Below are 17,183 nucleotides of genomic sequence, written 5' to 3'. Positions count from 1 at the left end.
ACTTACAAGAGGGCTGAGCTCCTTCAGGCCTGCCCACTTCCTGGAATCTGGCAGATGGAGTTGTGTCTGCCCCTGACTCTGGGAGGGGAGTGGTTAGCACAGCCCAGCTGTGTGGTAGGCTGCCAGCCGGCCCGGCGGGGTTGGGGGTCCGGAGCTGTCCTGGGTCAGGGCTGCTGCTCGGCCCCACGCAGCGGGTTCCAGGGTCCCTGCCACCCGATCCCCCGCCCAGGGCTCTGCTCCTGGCCCCATGCTGTGGAGAGGTCTCTGGGTTGGAGGTGCTGGGCATAGGGGTCTGTGGGAGAGGTTGAGGGGGGTGCATTGTGGTTGTCAACCTGTGGCCCAGCTAACACATGCAGCCTACAATGATAAACAGGTTGAGAACCACTGGGTTAGCACATCAGTGGTGTGTGGGGTGTGTGTGTGTGTGTGTGTGTGGCGAGGGGGGGGGTTGGATTAGTAGGAGTTTCATACTATAATTATTCCAGCATAAAGTGACTTTTGTTCCAGATTACTGTGGGTTCAGGGAGCTGCTCCACAATAGATATCCAGGTCAATTTCTCCAGTCTACTGATCAGAGTTTCAAACACAATCATTAGCAACTCTGCTTCCCGCCACGTCATAAGCCAGTGGCCAGATCTCATAGCCCTCAAATCCCCTGCCCTAACACAGTAGATCCCCACTCCCCTCCCAGAGCGGAGCCCAGAACCCAGGAGTCCTGAATCCTCTCTCTGTGAATCTGGCTGTTGCATTTCTAATTAACTCATTGCCTTTCTGAGCACCCCCGAGGAAATTCCCAGAGCTGAGTCAGCCCAGGCCCTGCCCCCACAACACTCCCTGCCAAGGGGCCTTGGAGCTGGTCTGGAAAGACCCATCGTGAGGAGGATATAGTGTGTCGAAACAGGGATTAGTGTCATCCAATATTCTTATGCGTATTATGGTAGCACCCAGGGGCCCCAGCTGAGATTAGGGCCCCGTTGTGCCAGGTGCAGCACAGACACAGAGAGACAGTCCCTGCCCCAGCCGCGATCAGGGCCCCGTTGTGCAGGGCGCTGCACAGACACAGCGAGAGACAGTCCCTGCCACAAAGAGGCAGGGTGGGAGGGGAAATTGAGGCACAGAGCAATGCAGTGACTTGCAGTGACAGACACACAGTGTTAGAGGTGGGAACTGAACCTAGATCTCCTGAATCCCACCCCAGTGCCTTAACTCCAAACCCATCCCTGTCCTATTAGTCCACTAACACTTCATATTACTTCTCCAGCTCACACCTAATTACTCAGTGCAATTCAATTCCCCTGCGAGGCTGAGACTCCAGAGACCCAGGTTCAATCCCCAGCTCTTCCACTGACTCCCTGTGTGATCATGGGCACATCCCTTGGTCACTCTGTGCCTCACTTTCCCCATCTGTAACAACCTTGGACTGGGGAGCCAGGATTAGAATCCTGATTCTTCCAAGTCCGAACTCCCACATCTGTTGGACCCAATGGGGACCCTCTCCTGGTGGTGGGTCTAGTATAGTGTACACAGGGGCAGTCGCTAGGTGGCAACACATTCAGACACCCCCCACCCCCGTTCACACTCTACAATAGTTATATCAGGCTGTCTGAAGAGGTAGTCCCCCGCCTGCTCCACGCACACTGTAGCCTGCAGGTCTAGGCATAAAAACAGCCATATTGGGTCAGACCAAAGGTCCATCTAGCCCAGTATCCTGTCTACCGACAGTGGCCATTGCCAGGTGCCCCAGAGAGAATAAACAGAACAGGGAATCATCAAGTGATCCATCCCCTATCGCCCATTCCCAGCTTCTGGCAAACAGAGGCTAGGGCCACCATCCCTGCCCATCCTGGCTAATAGCCACTGATGGACCGATCCTCCATGAATTTATCTAGTTCTTTTTTGAACCCTGTTATAGTCTTGGCCTTCACAACATCCTCTGGCAAGGAGTTCCACAGGTTGACAGTGTGTTGTGTGAAGAAATACTTCCTTATTATTTGTTTTAAACCTGCTGCCTATTAATTCCATTAGGTGACCCCTGGCTCCAGTGTTCTGTGAAGGAGTAAATAACACGTCCTTATTTACTTTCTCCACCCCAGTCCTGATTTTATAGACCTCTGTCATATCCCCCCTTAGTCGTTTCTTTTCCAAGCTGAAAAGTCCCAGTCTTATCAATTTCACCTCCTATGGAAACTGTTCCATACCCCTAATCATTTTTGTTGCCCTTTTCTGAACCTTTTCCATTTCCAAGATATCTTTTTTCGAATGGGGTGACCACATCTGCACGCAGTATTCAAGATGTGGGAGCACCATGGATTTATATAGGGGCAATATGATAGAGGCATTTGTAAGTTAAGGCAGACTAGCCATGAACCAATGCACCTCAAGGCTTGTCAAACAATAGCTTAGCTCAACTAATCAAGGCATAAGACCCAAAAGGCCTTAGCATAAGCAGTGGGTGGGAGATGCGGGCATGACAACTATTGATGATGATGATGAGGAGGAAGATAATCACTAACATTTCAGGTTGTTCTGCCAGATCGGTGTGAGTAGATAGATGCTCAGCCGCACATTCTGTCTTATCTTGGGCTGGAATGTTTGTCACTTGGCGAAGTGTCTTAGAAAAAAACCTTCTGTATTTGGAATTGTTTTAAGTGTGAATGTTCCACCCCTGCACACCACAGTTCCCAAGTGAACAGCAACTCTACTGATCCAGGGCCCGATCTTGGGCCAAGAACCTACCAAACTTCAGAGTGTTAACTGGGAATTCCTAAGTCCTCACTATAAACACATACACAATCAGGAGTCCAGGCAACAACCACAACACACACAGGCGTGTCTCTTCAGGCGACGCTATAAAAGCAGCTCAGACATCACAGAGCAGGTTAGTTCTCCATCAGTTTTAATGAGTGATCCAACTTCCCCACAGACCCGGTGGCTCATTTTCCCAGAAGCCCGTGGGGCCCCCCCTCATTTCCATAAACGCCAGCGCCATTAGAGATGAACAGGCTATAGGTCTGTGACATCTGCCCACCGGGATGCGCCTGGTTTGACAAACAGAAGCTGGTTCTGGGGTGGATCCTGCGGGAAATCCAAGCCCAGAGGCCGTTAAGTCTGAATTGCCCTCATGGTGGGGGAGCTGGGGGGAGGTGGCAGAGCCTGAGGGTCATGGCGCCCCCTAGAGGTAAGTGAGCCCTGTCCTGAGGTTAGAGGGGGACAAGGGATGTGCCATGCACCCAGACAGGGCAGTTTCCTCTGTCCCTCAGAAATTGGCTTGTTTGCGCTATCCATGGCGTGAGTGTGACCCCTGGTGGCCAGGAGAGAGCAGTCTGCACCTGCGCTCTGGTGCTTTGCACCCACAGTCCTGCTCTGCAGCACGAGCGACCCCCTGCAGCTGGCCCCCTACAGGCCTTCAAGACTCTTCGCATCTCAGTCACGTTGATCCTCAGCATTAGAGCCCAGCCTGCGGCCTCTCGATCGCGTGGGTCCCTTCCACATCCAGCAGGGACAGATCCAGTTTGCCCAGAGGTGACTCATTCATCAGCGGCTGACAGAGGCGTTCCCAGCCCTGCTGCCATGCGGCCGAAGCTCTCCAGGGCCTGATTCAGCTGCGCCAGCTCAGTCCGGAGAGAGGAAATCTACCGGAGGGAAGGGAGAGGGGAATCCAGATCTGATCAACGTAGTCACGTCCTCCATCGCCGACACGCCGCCCCCCCCCAACCCTGACATCCTCCCACCTCCAAATTCACCCGTCACTGGGATCAATATACACACACACACACACACACACACACACACACCCATATCCTCCCACCTCCAAATTCACCCGTCACTGGGATCAATATACACACACACACACCCCTAGCAGCTGGCCTAAGCCTCTCTCTCTCATACATACAAAAGAAAAACGTTTGCCCAAGAAATTTTGAAAATTCAAAAATGGTTTTTCTTGCCCTTTTTGCCTGGTTTAAAATCAAATGTGTTCGTTTCTCATTTCCTCAGCTCTGTCTCAAATGGTTTCTTTTTTTAGTCTGAGTCAGTTGAAATCACAGGGTGGGGTTAAAAAAAATTCACTGGAAATATTTAAAAACAAATGGTTTTCAAAAAAAAAAAAGTGACTTTTGAAACTCGGGGAAAACAAAGAAAGGTTTTGATTAAAAATAAGCAAAATTTTCAGGAAAAAAAAGTTTAAAGCAAAACTCCCCCCCCCCAAAATATTCACAAAATAATAAAATAATCATCAGAAAGGTGAAAATGTGAATGTAGGAAAAGGGATTTTTTCCCATTGAATAAATATTTTAAAAGCTTTTCAACCAGACATAAACCCCACCAGCCACTGCCACCCATCACCTTCTGCTGACACTCTGCCTGGGCTCTCAGTGAGACCTTCTCCTGGTAACCAGATGCCTGGGTCCGTGCCGTGAGCGCCGAGATCTGCTGCTCCAGCTTCTTCTTATGGGATGCTAGCCTGGGGAGCTCCGCCTCGGGGTCAACCAGCCCCTGGGATTGTCAGGAAAGGATGGTAAGGAACGGCCACGTGAAGAATAATACAAGCATTAAGTGTGTGCGATCATGTCACCCTCTAGTGGTGACACTGGGTATAACAGACCGTTCTGGGGATAGAACAAACACCCTGGTTAAATGTGCGACCATGTCACCCTCTAGAGGTGACAGTGGGTATAGCACCCTGCTGCCAACACCACAGCTTAGTGGTGTGGGGAGAGGAGCCCTTTAGCCAAAGGGCTTGAGGATGGGTTTTCAGGTCCCAGGTTCAATCCCAGAGTATGCCCCATTGTGGCAATACAGCCACAGTCCCGCTAGGGAAATAATTTTCCAAAGGGATGTGGTGCAACCTCAAGCCAAGAGCCTAGTTAACCCTCTAGGCAATGGGAACTGGAGCCTGAGTCATCTTCTCTCCGGATCCCCATGAGGACATTCCTGACTGGCCCAGCGCCTTCTCCCCAATGGGCCCCCATCTCTGAAAACTGCTCCCCTGCCTCCTCTAACCCATCTCCAAATGCAAGGTCCCAGGGACCAGTCTAGCCTGGGATCCTTCCCTGCCCTCTGCCACCCCAGATCAGAACCACAGGCCCATCTAGCCCGGTATCCCGCCTGCTGCAATTGCAGAGGAAGCCATAACCTCTCCCACAATGCATCTCACTGAGCAACACTATCCAGTGTTCTTCCTGACCCCCCGCCCTCCATCCCAACCTGCCCTGATGTCTGAAGTTTGCGTCTGGCACTTACCTGAAGGTCCAGATAGACCTCAGTGTGGTCGTTCACTCTTCCCCGCACCCAGCCCACAGGAGGCTCCGCCCCCTTGGAGGAGGTGCAAAGCTCCAGAGAGCCCGCCAGGGACAGGGTTTGCAGGGGCTCCCTGTACTCCTCATACACCCTGTGGGCAGCTGGCTCTGAGCACATCAGGTAGACTGCAGGGACAGAGAGAGAGCGCGAGCATAAGCCTATGGGGCAGGGCAGCCCTCCCACGGCATGCTGGGAATTGTAGTGCTGATTGGCCATACCCGCCATGTTGGAGGGACCAAACAGGGGCAGAGCCAGGTTGGTGGCCAATATGGTAAAGTTGCCCTCTCAGTGCATGCTGGGGAATTGCAATCTTCCCCAGTGGGGCACAGCCACCATCTTACCCATATGGGGCAACCACACAAGATAAGGCTAGAACTAATGGAGCAAAGGCTCCCCTCCCAGTGCATTCTGGGAACTGTAGTCCCCCACAGGCCACACCTATCACATCAGGTGGACATGATGGAGCTAGTGCCAGGATGGCAGCCAATGGGGTGAGGATGCTCTCCCAGTGCACGCTGTGAATTGCAGTCCCCAATGGGCTGCACCCTCCCATGTCCTGTAAGGACAAGGCAATTTAGCCAGGTTCCTAAACACCCAGCCCAGGTGGCACTAATCAGTGTCCGTCATTGACAAGCTCTGCACCGAGGCCATGGGGCATGAACTCCCTCCTGCCCCTATGGCCAGGGATTCCTCTGCTCACCAGGTGGCCGGGCTCTCGTCAGCCGGTAGGTCACCCTCAGGGCGCGCACCGCCCGCACCACTTCCTGCGCCAGCAGGAAGTCATCCTCCTCCGCAGGGCGACACCAATGGGCCTGCAGCAAAGAGAAGGGAATTCAGTGGTTTTCGACTGGCCCCACCAGGAAGCAGCGCTGCCTAAGGCTGCTTCCCCCGGGTCCTACTGGAGTCCAGTGCTGACTGTTCATGAGCAACCCTACAACAACAACCCAGCACCTCTCACCCCCAAAGCGCTCTCTCTCCTGCTGTTAAAGTCCAGGAGTTTATGGTCAACCCTACAGCAACAACCCAGCCTTGGCTCCTACTTCTGTGGATCTACACGTGCCTGGCAACTTTACAATAACCAACCAGGGCCAGCTCATACCTCTGTGGATCTACTGAGAGTAAATATCAAGTGTTATACTCAACCCTACAAAAACAAACCAGTGTTTTGCCCCCACGCCCAAACTCCCCAACCTCTTTGTACCTACTGCTAGCAAAGCCCAGGGTGTATTATCAACCCTCCAGTAACAACCTCCCCACCTCCTCCTACCATCTCTGTCAATCTACTGCTAGCAAAGACCATGGGTTTATAATCAAAGCTACAGTAACAAACCAGTGACCCCTCACTTGTGATGCTGTTGTTAATTGTTGCGTTACAGTAACATAGAAAAGCCCCAGCTGAGATCAGGGCCCCGTTGTGCCAGGCGCTGCACAGACACACAGGGAGAGACAGTCCCTGCCCCACAGAGCTCATTGTCTACTAGACAAGGGGAGAGTTATTAATTATTATTCCTGTTTCACAGAGGCCCAGAAAGGTTCAGTGACTTGCCCACGATGACACAGGCAGGCAGTGGCAGGGCAGGGAACTTAACTCGTCCCAGAGGTTCCAATCCCCTCTCCACTGAGCCACCCCTTCCCGTTCGGCGCCCTAAGCTCACCCACCAGCTTCCCAGCACTGGGGTATCCGGCCACGCAGATGCTGGGAGCAGAGTCCCCGTCCGGCTTAGGGAGCCGCTGCCACAGCTCCTCCGTCAGGTAGGGCATGAAGGGCGAGAGGAGGCGCAGGCCCAGATCGGCGCAGCTGAGGAGCGTCTGGCGGGTCTGTAGGATCCGGGATTGATCCCTGCTCTGCAACACGGGCTTCACCGACTCCTGCCAAGGGAGGGAGAGGCCATATACCAGGGTGAAGATAGCTTAGGTGGATAGGTTGTGTTGGATGGATGGGTTAGTTACATTGGGTTAGATAGATTGGGCTGGGTTGGGCATGATGGGTTGGACACTGGGTGGTTGGACATGATGGGTTAAGCTGTGTTGGATGGATATGTTGGGTTGGGCTGGGTTGGATGGATGGTTGGATGCGATGGGTTGGGCTGGGTTGGACGGACGGACAGTTGGATGGATATGACGGGTTGGACAAATGGTTGGATGGATACGACCATTGGGCTGGGTTGGACGGACGGTTGGATGGATACGTTGGGTTGGAAGGATGGTTGGATGAATACGTTGGGGTGGGTATGTTACAAAGCTGGGTGGAAGACTGGATGATGGGTTGGACAGGTAGGTTGGAAAGATAAACAAAGGAGGGTTGTAGATGGGACCAAGACACTGGGACATCTCATTTGGTATCCCCCCCAGGTCTACCTGTACCCCTCAATCCTGACCCGCAGGCCCCCCAGCCCTCTCAATCCTGATCTGCTTCTTCTTGAGCATATATTTTTATAAACAAGAAGAAACAGAGGCTAGGACAGGATTCCCACCCAGGCCAAGGAGAACCGACACTCACCAAGTAGACGTCGCAGAAGTTGTGCAGCCAGAAGTGGTGGATGGTGGATGTGACCAAATGCAGCTCATACTCCCCGAACCGCTGGCTGCAGTCTGCTGCAGTGTGGTAGAGACGACTAAGGATCCATCGGTCCATGGGGGAGCTGGGGCAGACCTGCGGGGGGATGGAGGATTGACTCCAGCCCTAGTTATAGAAATCTCTGAGGCTCATTGCTGCCTTCCTGCAATACCACCCAAGCCCAGCAGAGGGCACCACATAGACCCAGTATTTCCCCACCTCCCTGCCATGCACCCTGTCCCCAACAGAGCATGTCAGATACATCCATGTTCACTCATTATACTACCCCCTGCAATACCACAGGTGCCCAGCAGAGGGAGCCATTGGTACCCAGTGCCCCCTCCTCCCCATTATACTGCCCCCTGCTGTTCCACCCACAGCCAGCAGAGGGAACCAATGCTGTTCATAACTCCTCCCCAAAACACCCCATTACCTCCTCCGGGGTCTGGGGGGCAAACCCCTCTCCCAGGGCCCCCAGAGTGAATCGGACGGCGTTCCACACCTTGTTGCAGAAGTGCCGGGAGCTCAGCACCGTGGCCACGTCCAGGTTAATGTCGTCCCCTGGGGGCAATGTAGAGAAGTGGGGAAAGGCCCCGATCCCAGCCCCTGAGCCAGCCAGTCCCCCGCCCTGGGGCTGGATCAGAGCCTGTGCCCCCTAGAGGGGAAAGGCACCTGCTCTCACCTTGGACCCGATGGGAGCACAGCGCAAATCTCAGGGCGTCAGTGCCGCATTCGGGGATCCCCTGGGGGAAGTCACGTCTCTGGAATGGAAGGATGATGATATGAAGAGGAGGAGCTGAATGAAGGGAATGGGGGAGGGGGTCAGTGGGGCAGGACGAGGGAGGGGAAGGACCCACCTGTCCCTCCATAGCGATGGCCGCCTCTCGGGGGTCCAGGTTCCCATCTCGCAGCCTCCCCTGCAAATCCTGCAATGAGGAGAGAACCTTATTGGGGCAGGCATGATGGGGAGGGATGTGTTTTTGTAGGGTCTCTGGTGAGTGCAGGCCAGTTTGTTATTGTAGGGTCTCCTAGAGGGGCTGGGAGAGCTGGTTTGTTATTATAGGGGTGCCTGGAGCACGGAGGGTGTGTTGTTGGGGGAGTGCAGGGCCCTGTTTGTCATTGCAGGGTCTCTCTGGGATGCAGGGTCCAGTTTGTTATATTAAGGTGTCTTGGGGTGGGGGACGGGGAAGAAATGAAGGGTCTTGTTATTGCAGGGTCTCTCTTGAGGGGGATGGGGAATACAGGGTCCAGTTTGTTACTGAAGGGTCTCTCAGGGTGGGGGGAGAAATGCAGGGCCCTGTTTGTTATTGGGAGTCTCGGGGTGGGTGGAGAGAGATGCAGGGCCCAGTGCATTGTTGCAGGGTCTCTCTGGGGCTCTGTTGGAAAGCTGCAGGGGCCACTTTGTTGTTGTAGGGTCTCTCGGGGAGGGAGGGGGGGTGCGGTACCTGCAGGGAGGCTCCATGAATGACGTCCAGTGGGTCTATGACATTCCCCAGAGATTTACTCATCTTCCGGCCGTGGGCATCGCGCACCAGGGAGTGCAGGAAAACCTGGAAAGAGAGAACCGCAGATCCCATTATCCCAGCCCTGGGTCCCTCCACCACAGCTCTGCCGGCGCCCCTCAATCCCAACCCACAGCCCCCCTATTATCTCAGCCCTGGGCTCCCCCCTGCCTCGCGCACCTGGGAGAACGGCAGCTCTCCGGTCAGCTGCTCCCCCAGCATCACCATCCGAGCCACCCAGAAGAAGAGCAGGTCGCTGCCCGTCTCCAAGAGGCTGTTGGGATAGAATTCCTGGAGGTCTCCAACCTGCAGTGGAGGAAGAGAAGGAGTGAGCCAACCCCGAGCAGAGCAATGGGCCCATCCAGCCCGGCATCCCACCTGTCCCCTTTGCTCTCTGCGTCGCTCACCTTACGGGGCCAGCCCAGTGCGGCGAAGGGGAAGAGGGCAGAAGAGAACCAGGTATCCAGGACATCAGCATCTGGAGACACAAACAGAGCATCGGCCGATGAGCTGCTTGGTAGGTGAGCAAAGGAGGCAGCACGCTGGGGACCCTACAGTAATCTCTGCATGGTCTCGTCTGCCTCCCTTAGGGTAGGGCACTACCCCAATTTCCCTGGGTCCGAAACAAGTTGGGGTCACTACAGGAAACAACTCCGGGGTTATTTGCCCTCAGGAGCACCCCCAAAATTACAGGGCATCCCCCCAAATCCAGAATGGGGACACCAAGGCCTGCTCTGGCGTAAGCCAAGTATTCTGGGTAACAGCCTATGCAAATAGTTGAAATTTTGTGTATCCCACTGCACCCACCAAAAGCAGGTCCTGAAGCAGACAGGGGTGGAAAGTGAGTGCACGCGGGGAGTGAGAAGCCCTGGGGCGTTGCCCCATTTGTTACTTGAGGCTTTACTCCCTCCTTTCTTGCCAGCGTCACCCCCTAGAAGCCCCTTCTCTTCACCTCTCACCAGCTCCACTTCCTCTTCCGGTTTCTTCAAAATCGCAGATGCTTTTCTGCGGGCTTCCGCCTCTGTCCTGCCCACTACCCATAATGCATCACTCCCATCCTGTTAATAAACGCGTGACAAGAGATGCAAGTAAGTTAGCTAAAGTGCCCCCTGTTGAGTAGCCAGGAGCTCCCCCAACAGCCAGCGTCCCTGCCCCACTCCCCTCAGTGCCCCCTGCTGGGAGAGGCTGGGGCTGGCATAGCCAGGAGCTTCTCCCCACAGCCACTAACATTCCAGATAAGCAAACAGCTCACCTTGCCTAAGTCACATGACCCTGAGACAGAGACCTGATAGGCTGGAATCTGATGGCCCCACCACAGCTGTCGGGAAATGCACCAATCGCTACGATAAAGCAAAGAATAAAGCCAATGAGATTATTTCGTTTAATGCCAGTTCCCCAGTTAGCCACAAAGGGCGATAGAGAGCCATTCCAGATTCAGCTTAGGAGACAGCCTTCCCCTTGAATTGTTGACATGCCAGATTGTTATTATAGGGTTGCTCATAAACTAAACAAAGATGGATCCTGGCTCCAGAGAGGAGAGGGGTGGAGCCTGGGAGTCAGGACTCCTGGGTTCTATCCCAGGTCTGGGATGGGAGTGGGAGGCTGAGATTCAGGATTCCTGGGTTCTATCCCCACTCTGGGAGAGGAATGGGGTCTAGTGGGTTACAGCAGGTAGGGCTGGACACCAGGATTCCTGGGTTCTATCGGCAGCTCTGGAGGGGGAGGAGGGTCTAATGACAGAGTGGGGCAGAACTCCCCTCACCTGATGTTGGACAGCCACGTCCTCCAGTTCTTCTCATGAAATTTCGGGGTGAGTTTCAGACGCCCTGACTCCACAGCCTGAGGGGAGAGGCAGAGACTGATAAGCAAACCTGGCGTGGACAGCAGAACCTCCAAGAGGGCAGACAGACGAAGCTGCACTACAGCCCCCAGAACGAGGGAAGTTCTCAGGAGAGAATCCTGTATCCCACTACTCGCACCAGACACCACCAGGAGATTCTTATGTAAATCCTGTCCAGAGCAAGATTAACTCTTACAGCCTATGCTTCAGGGATTTGTGCAGTCCAATATGGAGGCACCACCACGGCTTAAATCAAGGTCAGATGAACTAGTGTTTAAAGCAGGGGAGGGCTGGCAGTCAGGACTCCCTGTGCTGAGCGGTGGCCATGCGGGAGCTGCCATTAGGGGATCTCTCACCTCCAGGGCTCTCTGGGCCATTCCCTCACACCGGAGAAACCACTGGCTCCTCAGCAGGTTCTCAACCACGTCCCCGGAGCGACTGTGGGATGGAAAAAGAGAAATAGATTTATTTGTAATATCCTGGAACTTCCTACCCACTCCCTGCAGCACGGCACCCCCTAGCGCCACACTGGGGCATTGGGGCTAACACTGACAGCAAGGGGAGAGCGCCCCCTACTGAACACCCCTCACTCCCCAGCACCATCCTCCATTGGCAAGGGAGGGTACTACCTGCAGAGGGGCAGCACCATGGCATGATCCTTCATACCCCGGTACAGGCCTCTCTCCTTCAAGGCAGACACCACCTTCTCACGAGCCACAAAGCGATTCAGGCCCTAGGAAGGAACAGAGCAGTAGGAGTAAAACAGAGGGGCTGCGGGCTGGGATAGCAGTGGGCTGTGGGTCAGGACTGAGGGGGGTCATTACCTGGAGCCAGTCTCCACACTCAGCTGTCATGGCCCCATCCTCCCCGATCACAGAGACATGGGGCAGCCCATGGTGCTTGCCCAGCTCGTAGTCAGCATGGCTGTGCGCCGGTGTCACCTTCACAGCTCCTGCAGCGGGCGTGGTGGAGAGGAAAGAACCTCTAAGACCTGGATCCCACTACTGACACCAATACAGCCACCATCCAGCTAGTGCCCAACTCGGAGACCTGACAGGGGTGAGGGGCCTGGTGCTTACCTGTGCCCAGGTCTCGCTCCACCAGGGGGTCTGTGATGATGGCCAGGAGGCGCCCAGTGAACGGGTGCCGGAGCTGCTTGCCGTGCAGGTGCTGTCAAAATAAAAAGGGCTAATCAAAGCCATGATCCATTATGCCCCGACACTTCCAGTGATCCCCCACTTAAAACTCCATGGATACCCCACCCGCCAACTCCACGGCAACGACCCTCCCTTCTCCTCCAGAGAGCCCGCCCCGACCCCAGAGACGACAGTCTCCATGACGATGAACTTCATCTCCATAGTGATGACTCCGCCTTCCTCCCCATGAGACCACAGCCCCTTCTCCACAGCCATGAGCCTCCTTCTCCCCACAAAGAGACCCTGCCCCTGTCTCTCAGGAGACACCAGACTGTCTCCATGGAGATGACTTCACCCTTTTGCCCCATGAGACCCAATCCCTGTCACCATGGAGAGGACGCCGCCTTCCTCCAAAACTCCGCCCCCTTCTCCAAGGAGACAACTTATTCTCCTTTGCCCCAAAGTGGCTCCACCCTGTCTCCATGGAGATGACCTCTCACCTGCGAGACACCCTGCCCCCTTCATCCCAGACACGCCCCCTCTCTGCCCCTTACCGTGAACCGTGGGTCGTCGGGATGGACGGCCACAGCCACGTCCCCGAGCATCGTCTCCGGGCGGGTGGTAGCCACGGGGAGTTCCTCATCTTCCCCCGACAGAGAGACAGGGCAAGGGAGAGACAGAAAGAGGGTGACCTTATGGGGCTGGATTATTATCATGAAAAAACCACCTGTGGGGTGGGGCTGCTGGGGAACCCGCACAGCAACACAGCACATGAATCGCTCAACCAGTCCTGAGATGCAGCCACTTCTAGGGTGGGGCAGCTGCGGAACAGCCCCACAGCAACACAGCATAGGGATTGCTCACCCAGCACTGAGATGCAGCCACCTCTGGGGGGCGGGAGGGGAGGGGGTAAGCTGGGGAACACCTGCCGTCCGCACCTGTACTGAGCTTGGGAACTCACCCTCCTGTCCATCCACTTTGTAGGCAAAGGTGAACATCAATCCAAAGGGCACCGGGGCCGGGCAGCCGGGCACAGGGAGCACAGTCCGACCCCGGAGCTGCCGGGTCTCCACCTGCCGGGAAGAGACTGTGTCACGAGACTTGTGGGGGGACCATACTGCTCTCCTCCAACTACAGCCCTCCAAGATACAACCCACTCCCAATCCCCCGCGCTGCCCCCCAGACCATGCACTCACCTCCACGTCGGAGATGGCGGAGCGCAGGGCGCACGACCAGTTCACCAGGCGCCGCTCGCGGTACACCAGCCCATCCTCGTGCAATCGCACGAATGCCTCTGCCACAGCCGCTGAGAACCCCTGTGTGGGTGAAGGGAATGGCATTCACATGGGCATGTTCCAGGACCAACTAGAGAGACCGCACTCCCCTCCCAGAGCTGGGGAGAGAACCCAGGAGTCCTGACCCTTAGCCAGCGGTGCTCTGACCACTACATCCCACGAGTCCTGGATCATGAACAGTCACATCTTTGCACGTCAGACACTCACAGCATCCATGGTGAAGCAGACTCGGTCCCAATCCAGAGATGCCCCCAGAGCCTTGAGCTGTCGGAAAATCTCGTCCCCTTTCCTGATCAGAGAAAGAGACATTGATTTACAGCACTGACTGCCAGGGGACAGTGCCAGCCCCACTGCCTGCAGCACAGCGCCCCCTAGCACCACACAGGGGCACTGGAGCCAGCACTGATTGCCAGGGGCCAGCACCCCCCACTAAGGCCCTGTCTCGCTCTCTGAAGCCCAGCACCTCTTATGGCCCCCGCAAAGCCCAGCACTGACTCAGGCTGGTGATGCCACAGCTGCACTCACTCCTCTTTCCATTTCCAGACTTCGGCCAGGAATTCCCCTCGCGTCAGGTCCTGCCGCAGGGCGCCCCGCTCCTTCCAGAGCTTGCGCTCCACCACCGCCTGCCGGGGGAGAAGGGAGAGTGAACAGAGAGAGGGGGACACACACACACACACACCCGAGACCCCCCAGCTGCCTTACCCCAGAGGTGGCAGCATTTCAGTGCTACAAGAGCCATCCCTGTGCAGCGTTGCTGGGAACTGTTCCCCCCAGCTGCCTCACCCCAGAGGTGGCTGCATTTCAGCACCATGTGCAGTGTTGATTCCCTCCAGCACACACCCACTATAGCCCAACCTACGCTTAGAATTTCAGCTGACCTAGCTCCATCACTCAGGGGTGGAAAAATCCCACGCCCCGGAGCCCCGTAGCTCTGCCGACCTGACCCCTCATGCCGGCAGATTAATGCTTCCATCGCCCTCTCTGCGGCTACTCTCTGGCATTGTACATGTACCCGGACCCTTTCCCCTCTGGTCTCACCTGAGTGGCGATTCCTGCATGATCCGATCCCGGCACCCACAACACCTGGCAGCCCTGCATCCTACGCCTGCAACACAAGTAAGAGAGCCACCAGCCGGGCCCTGTGCGCCACAACCCGCCCCACCCCCGAGCCAGCCAGTCCCTTGCCCCGGGGCCAGAGGGGAAAGGCCCCACAGCCCATTCTCCACTCCTCTGAGCCCCTACTCACCATCGCACCAGCGAGTCCTCGATGGCTACCGTGAGAGCATGGCCCAGGTGCAGGGACCCCGTGACGTTGGGCGGGGGGATGCAGAGGGAGAAGGTTTCTGGTTTCCTATGGGGCTGCCGGCTCTGAGACACAGAGAGAGGGTGTTTTAACCAGCACAGCGCCCCCCTACTGCACCCCTGGGGCCAGCACTGTGAGGGGGGAGCACCCCCTGCTGAGCTCCCTGCCTCGCTCCCCACAGCACAGCGCCCCCTAGTGCAGCTTTGAGCCCTATCACCACCCATGTCAAGGGTGGGACTTTGATTCCGTGGGATGTTTTTACCTGATATTCAGGTTTGAAGAATGCTTCCTTCTCCCACCACGCGTACCACGCGGCTTCCACGTAGCGGGGGCTGTAAGCGGCCGGCAGGGGCACGGAAGTGTCTAGGGAGAGACCCAGCATACGGTTAGCCACGAACAGAGAGGCTCTATAGGGGTGGGGGCAGTGCCTGGCCTAGGGACTGGAGAGACACAGCGAGGCTACGGACAGATGGACGCTGCACAGAACGCTCTCACGCCAGCTGTGAGCCAGAGGGGTGCATGAGGGGTTACATTTTCCCATTATACCTTTCTTCTGACCGGCGGCCGTTGGGATGTCATACAGAACCACGTCTTTCGGAGCCCACACCTTAGCCTGCCCCCGAGGTACCTGGGAAAAAAAAAAAAACACCCAAGAGGATGCTGGGATATGAACCAGGCTCCATACTGGGGATGATTGCATAGATCTGGCTTTGTCACGCTACAGAATAACAGATATTTAATCTGTGTCATTTATCATAGAGAAGATTGGGGTGGGATCGCACTGAACTGAAATGCAGCCACCTCTGGGGTGGGGCAGCTAGGTAACAGCCCCCAGCAACACGGCACAGGGATTGACCTTGTAGCACTGAAATGCAGCCGCCTCTGGGGTGGAGCTGCTGGGGAAAACAGTCCACAGCAACGCTGTACAGGGGTATTGCTCTTGCAGTGCTGAAATGCAGCCACTTCTAGGGTGGGGCAGCTGCATAGAGAGCGCACAGCAACTCTGCAAAGCAGGGTCACAGAAAAGGAAAAATAAGGTCCTCCCTTGGAGTTAAAAGGGGCTATTTAGTTTCACCAGAGACAGGGCATTGGGGTCTGCACTGACAGTCAGGAGAGAGCACCCCCTACCTCCTGCCTCTGGGCCACTCCGGCTTCAATGGACTCCAGCCTCTCACGCTGCCTTCTCCGTTTCTCTGCCTTGTTCTTGAGCTGGGTCATTTTCTGCCCCAGCCCCTCGGGGTCGGATTTGCTAGCCTGGGAGGAGGTTCTCCGCCCGCAGGGGATGTGCTGGGGCCCAGCCTGGAGCAGCAGCTGGCGGAGGGAGCTCAGAGTCCGACCAGTGCCGGATCCAATCCAGTTTGGTGCCATGTCTGGGAGTGGGTGGTTCTGATTGCCAGCTGGATAATGGGGGCTCCTGGCAGCTCACACCCCACACCGGTGCTGGCACAGGGGTGGCATGGTGCTGGGGAGAGGATAAGACTTGAGACACAGGGACTGGTGCTATCTGCCTGCAGTGGCCTGGATCCCCACTCCCCTCCCTGAGCTTGGGAGAGAACCCAGGAGTCCTGGCTCCCAGCCCCCCTGCTCTAACCACCAGATCCCACTCCCCTCCCCGAGCTGGGGAGAGAACCCAGGAGTCCTGGCTCCCAGGCTCCCCCTCCACTCTAACCACTAGAGTCCCCCTCCCAGAGCTGGGGAGAACCCAGGAATCCTGGCTCCCAGCCCCCCTGCTCTAACCACTAGACACTCCCCCAGAGCTGGGGAGAACCCAGGAATCCAGGCTACCAGCCCCCCTGCTCTAACCCACCAGCCCCACTCCCCTCCCCGAGCTGTGGAGAGAACCCAGGAGTCCTGGCTCCCAGGCTCCCCCTCCACTCTAACCACTAGAGCCCCCCTCCCAGAGCTGGGGAGAACCCAGGAATCCAGGCTACCAGCCCCCCTGCTCTAACCACTAGACACCCCCCCCAGAGCTGGGGAGAACCCAGGAATCCTGGCTCCCAGCCCCCCTGCTCTAACCCACCAGCCCCACTCCCCTCCCCGAGCTGTGGAGAGAACCCAGGAGTCCTGGCTCCCAGGCTCCTCCCTTCACTCGAAACCCCGCCCCCCGAGCTGGGGAGAACCCAGGCGCCCTGACTCTCACCCCTCGTCCTCACGTTGCAACTTTGCAGCTTCCAGCCCCGCGGCCCCCTGCCCGGCAATTGTGACCTCACCCGCGCGTGCGCCAATCAGCGGAGAAAGGCGGAGCCCCGGCG

At 56.3% G+C, this 17,183-nt stretch overlaps 1 protein-coding gene across 2 annotated transcripts; it reads right to left on the bottom strand.

Annotated features, from left to right (window-relative positions):
• Positions 1–2,874: 2,874 nt before the first annotated feature.
• On the bottom strand, positions 2,875–17,172 carry VARS2 (valyl-tRNA synthetase 2, mitochondrial). 2 transcript variants are annotated; one of them, XM_039501310.1, is made up of 30 exons: positions 17,072–17,172; positions 16,060–16,393; positions 15,478–15,559; positions 15,194–15,294; positions 14,875–14,996; positions 14,667–14,733; positions 14,154–14,251; positions 13,836–13,917; positions 13,530–13,649; positions 13,295–13,406; positions 12,888–12,976; positions 12,277–12,367; positions 12,022–12,149; positions 11,827–11,930; positions 11,554–11,635; positions 11,120–11,196; positions 10,610–10,697; positions 10,310–10,415; positions 9,765–9,835; positions 9,538–9,663; positions 9,301–9,405; positions 8,713–8,781; positions 8,538–8,616; positions 8,289–8,416; positions 7,799–7,951; positions 6,958–7,167; positions 5,999–6,110; positions 5,242–5,423; positions 4,345–4,494; positions 2,875–3,632 (listed from the first exon to the last, which is right to left on the bottom strand). In XM_039501310.1, the coding sequence occupies exons 2-30, from the start codon at positions 16,297–16,299 to the stop codon at positions 3,528–3,530; spliced, it is 3,279 nt and encodes a 1,092-aa protein (XP_039357244.1). In that variant the 5' UTR covers positions 16,300–16,393; positions 17,072–17,172; the 3' UTR covers positions 2,875–3,527. The 2 variants fall into 2 exon arrangements, with proteins under 2 accessions (XP_039357244.1, XP_039357246.1); XM_039501312.1 differs by lacking the exon at positions 17,072–17,172 and having other exon boundaries at positions 16,060–16,503.
• Positions 17,173–17,183: the final 11 nt, after the last annotated feature.

Source organism: Mauremys reevesii, linkage group 15 (genome assembly GCF_016161935.1).
Source record: "Mauremys reevesii isolate NIE-2019 linkage group 15, ASM1616193v1, whole genome shotgun sequence".
NCBI lineage: Eukaryota > Metazoa > Chordata > Testudines > Geoemydidae > Mauremys > Mauremys reevesii.
This window is presented reverse-complemented; position numbering and strand designations above follow the sequence as displayed.

Excerpts from the sequence above, each read along its gene's own strand:
- VARS2 (XM_039501310.1), bottom strand. The coding sequence starts at position 16,299 with ATGGCACCAAACTGGATTGGATCCGGCACTGGTCGGACTCTGAGCTCC. Across the intron at positions 14,734-14,874 it reads GAGGACTCGCTGGTGCGATG|GCGTAGGATGCAGGGCTGCC; the intron begins GTGAGTAGGGGC and ends CTTGTGTTGCAG. Across the intron at positions 3,633-4,344 it reads AGGCAGAGTGTCAGCAGAAG|ATTTCCTCTCTCCGGACTGA; the intron begins GTGATGGGTGGC and ends TCCCTCCGGTAG.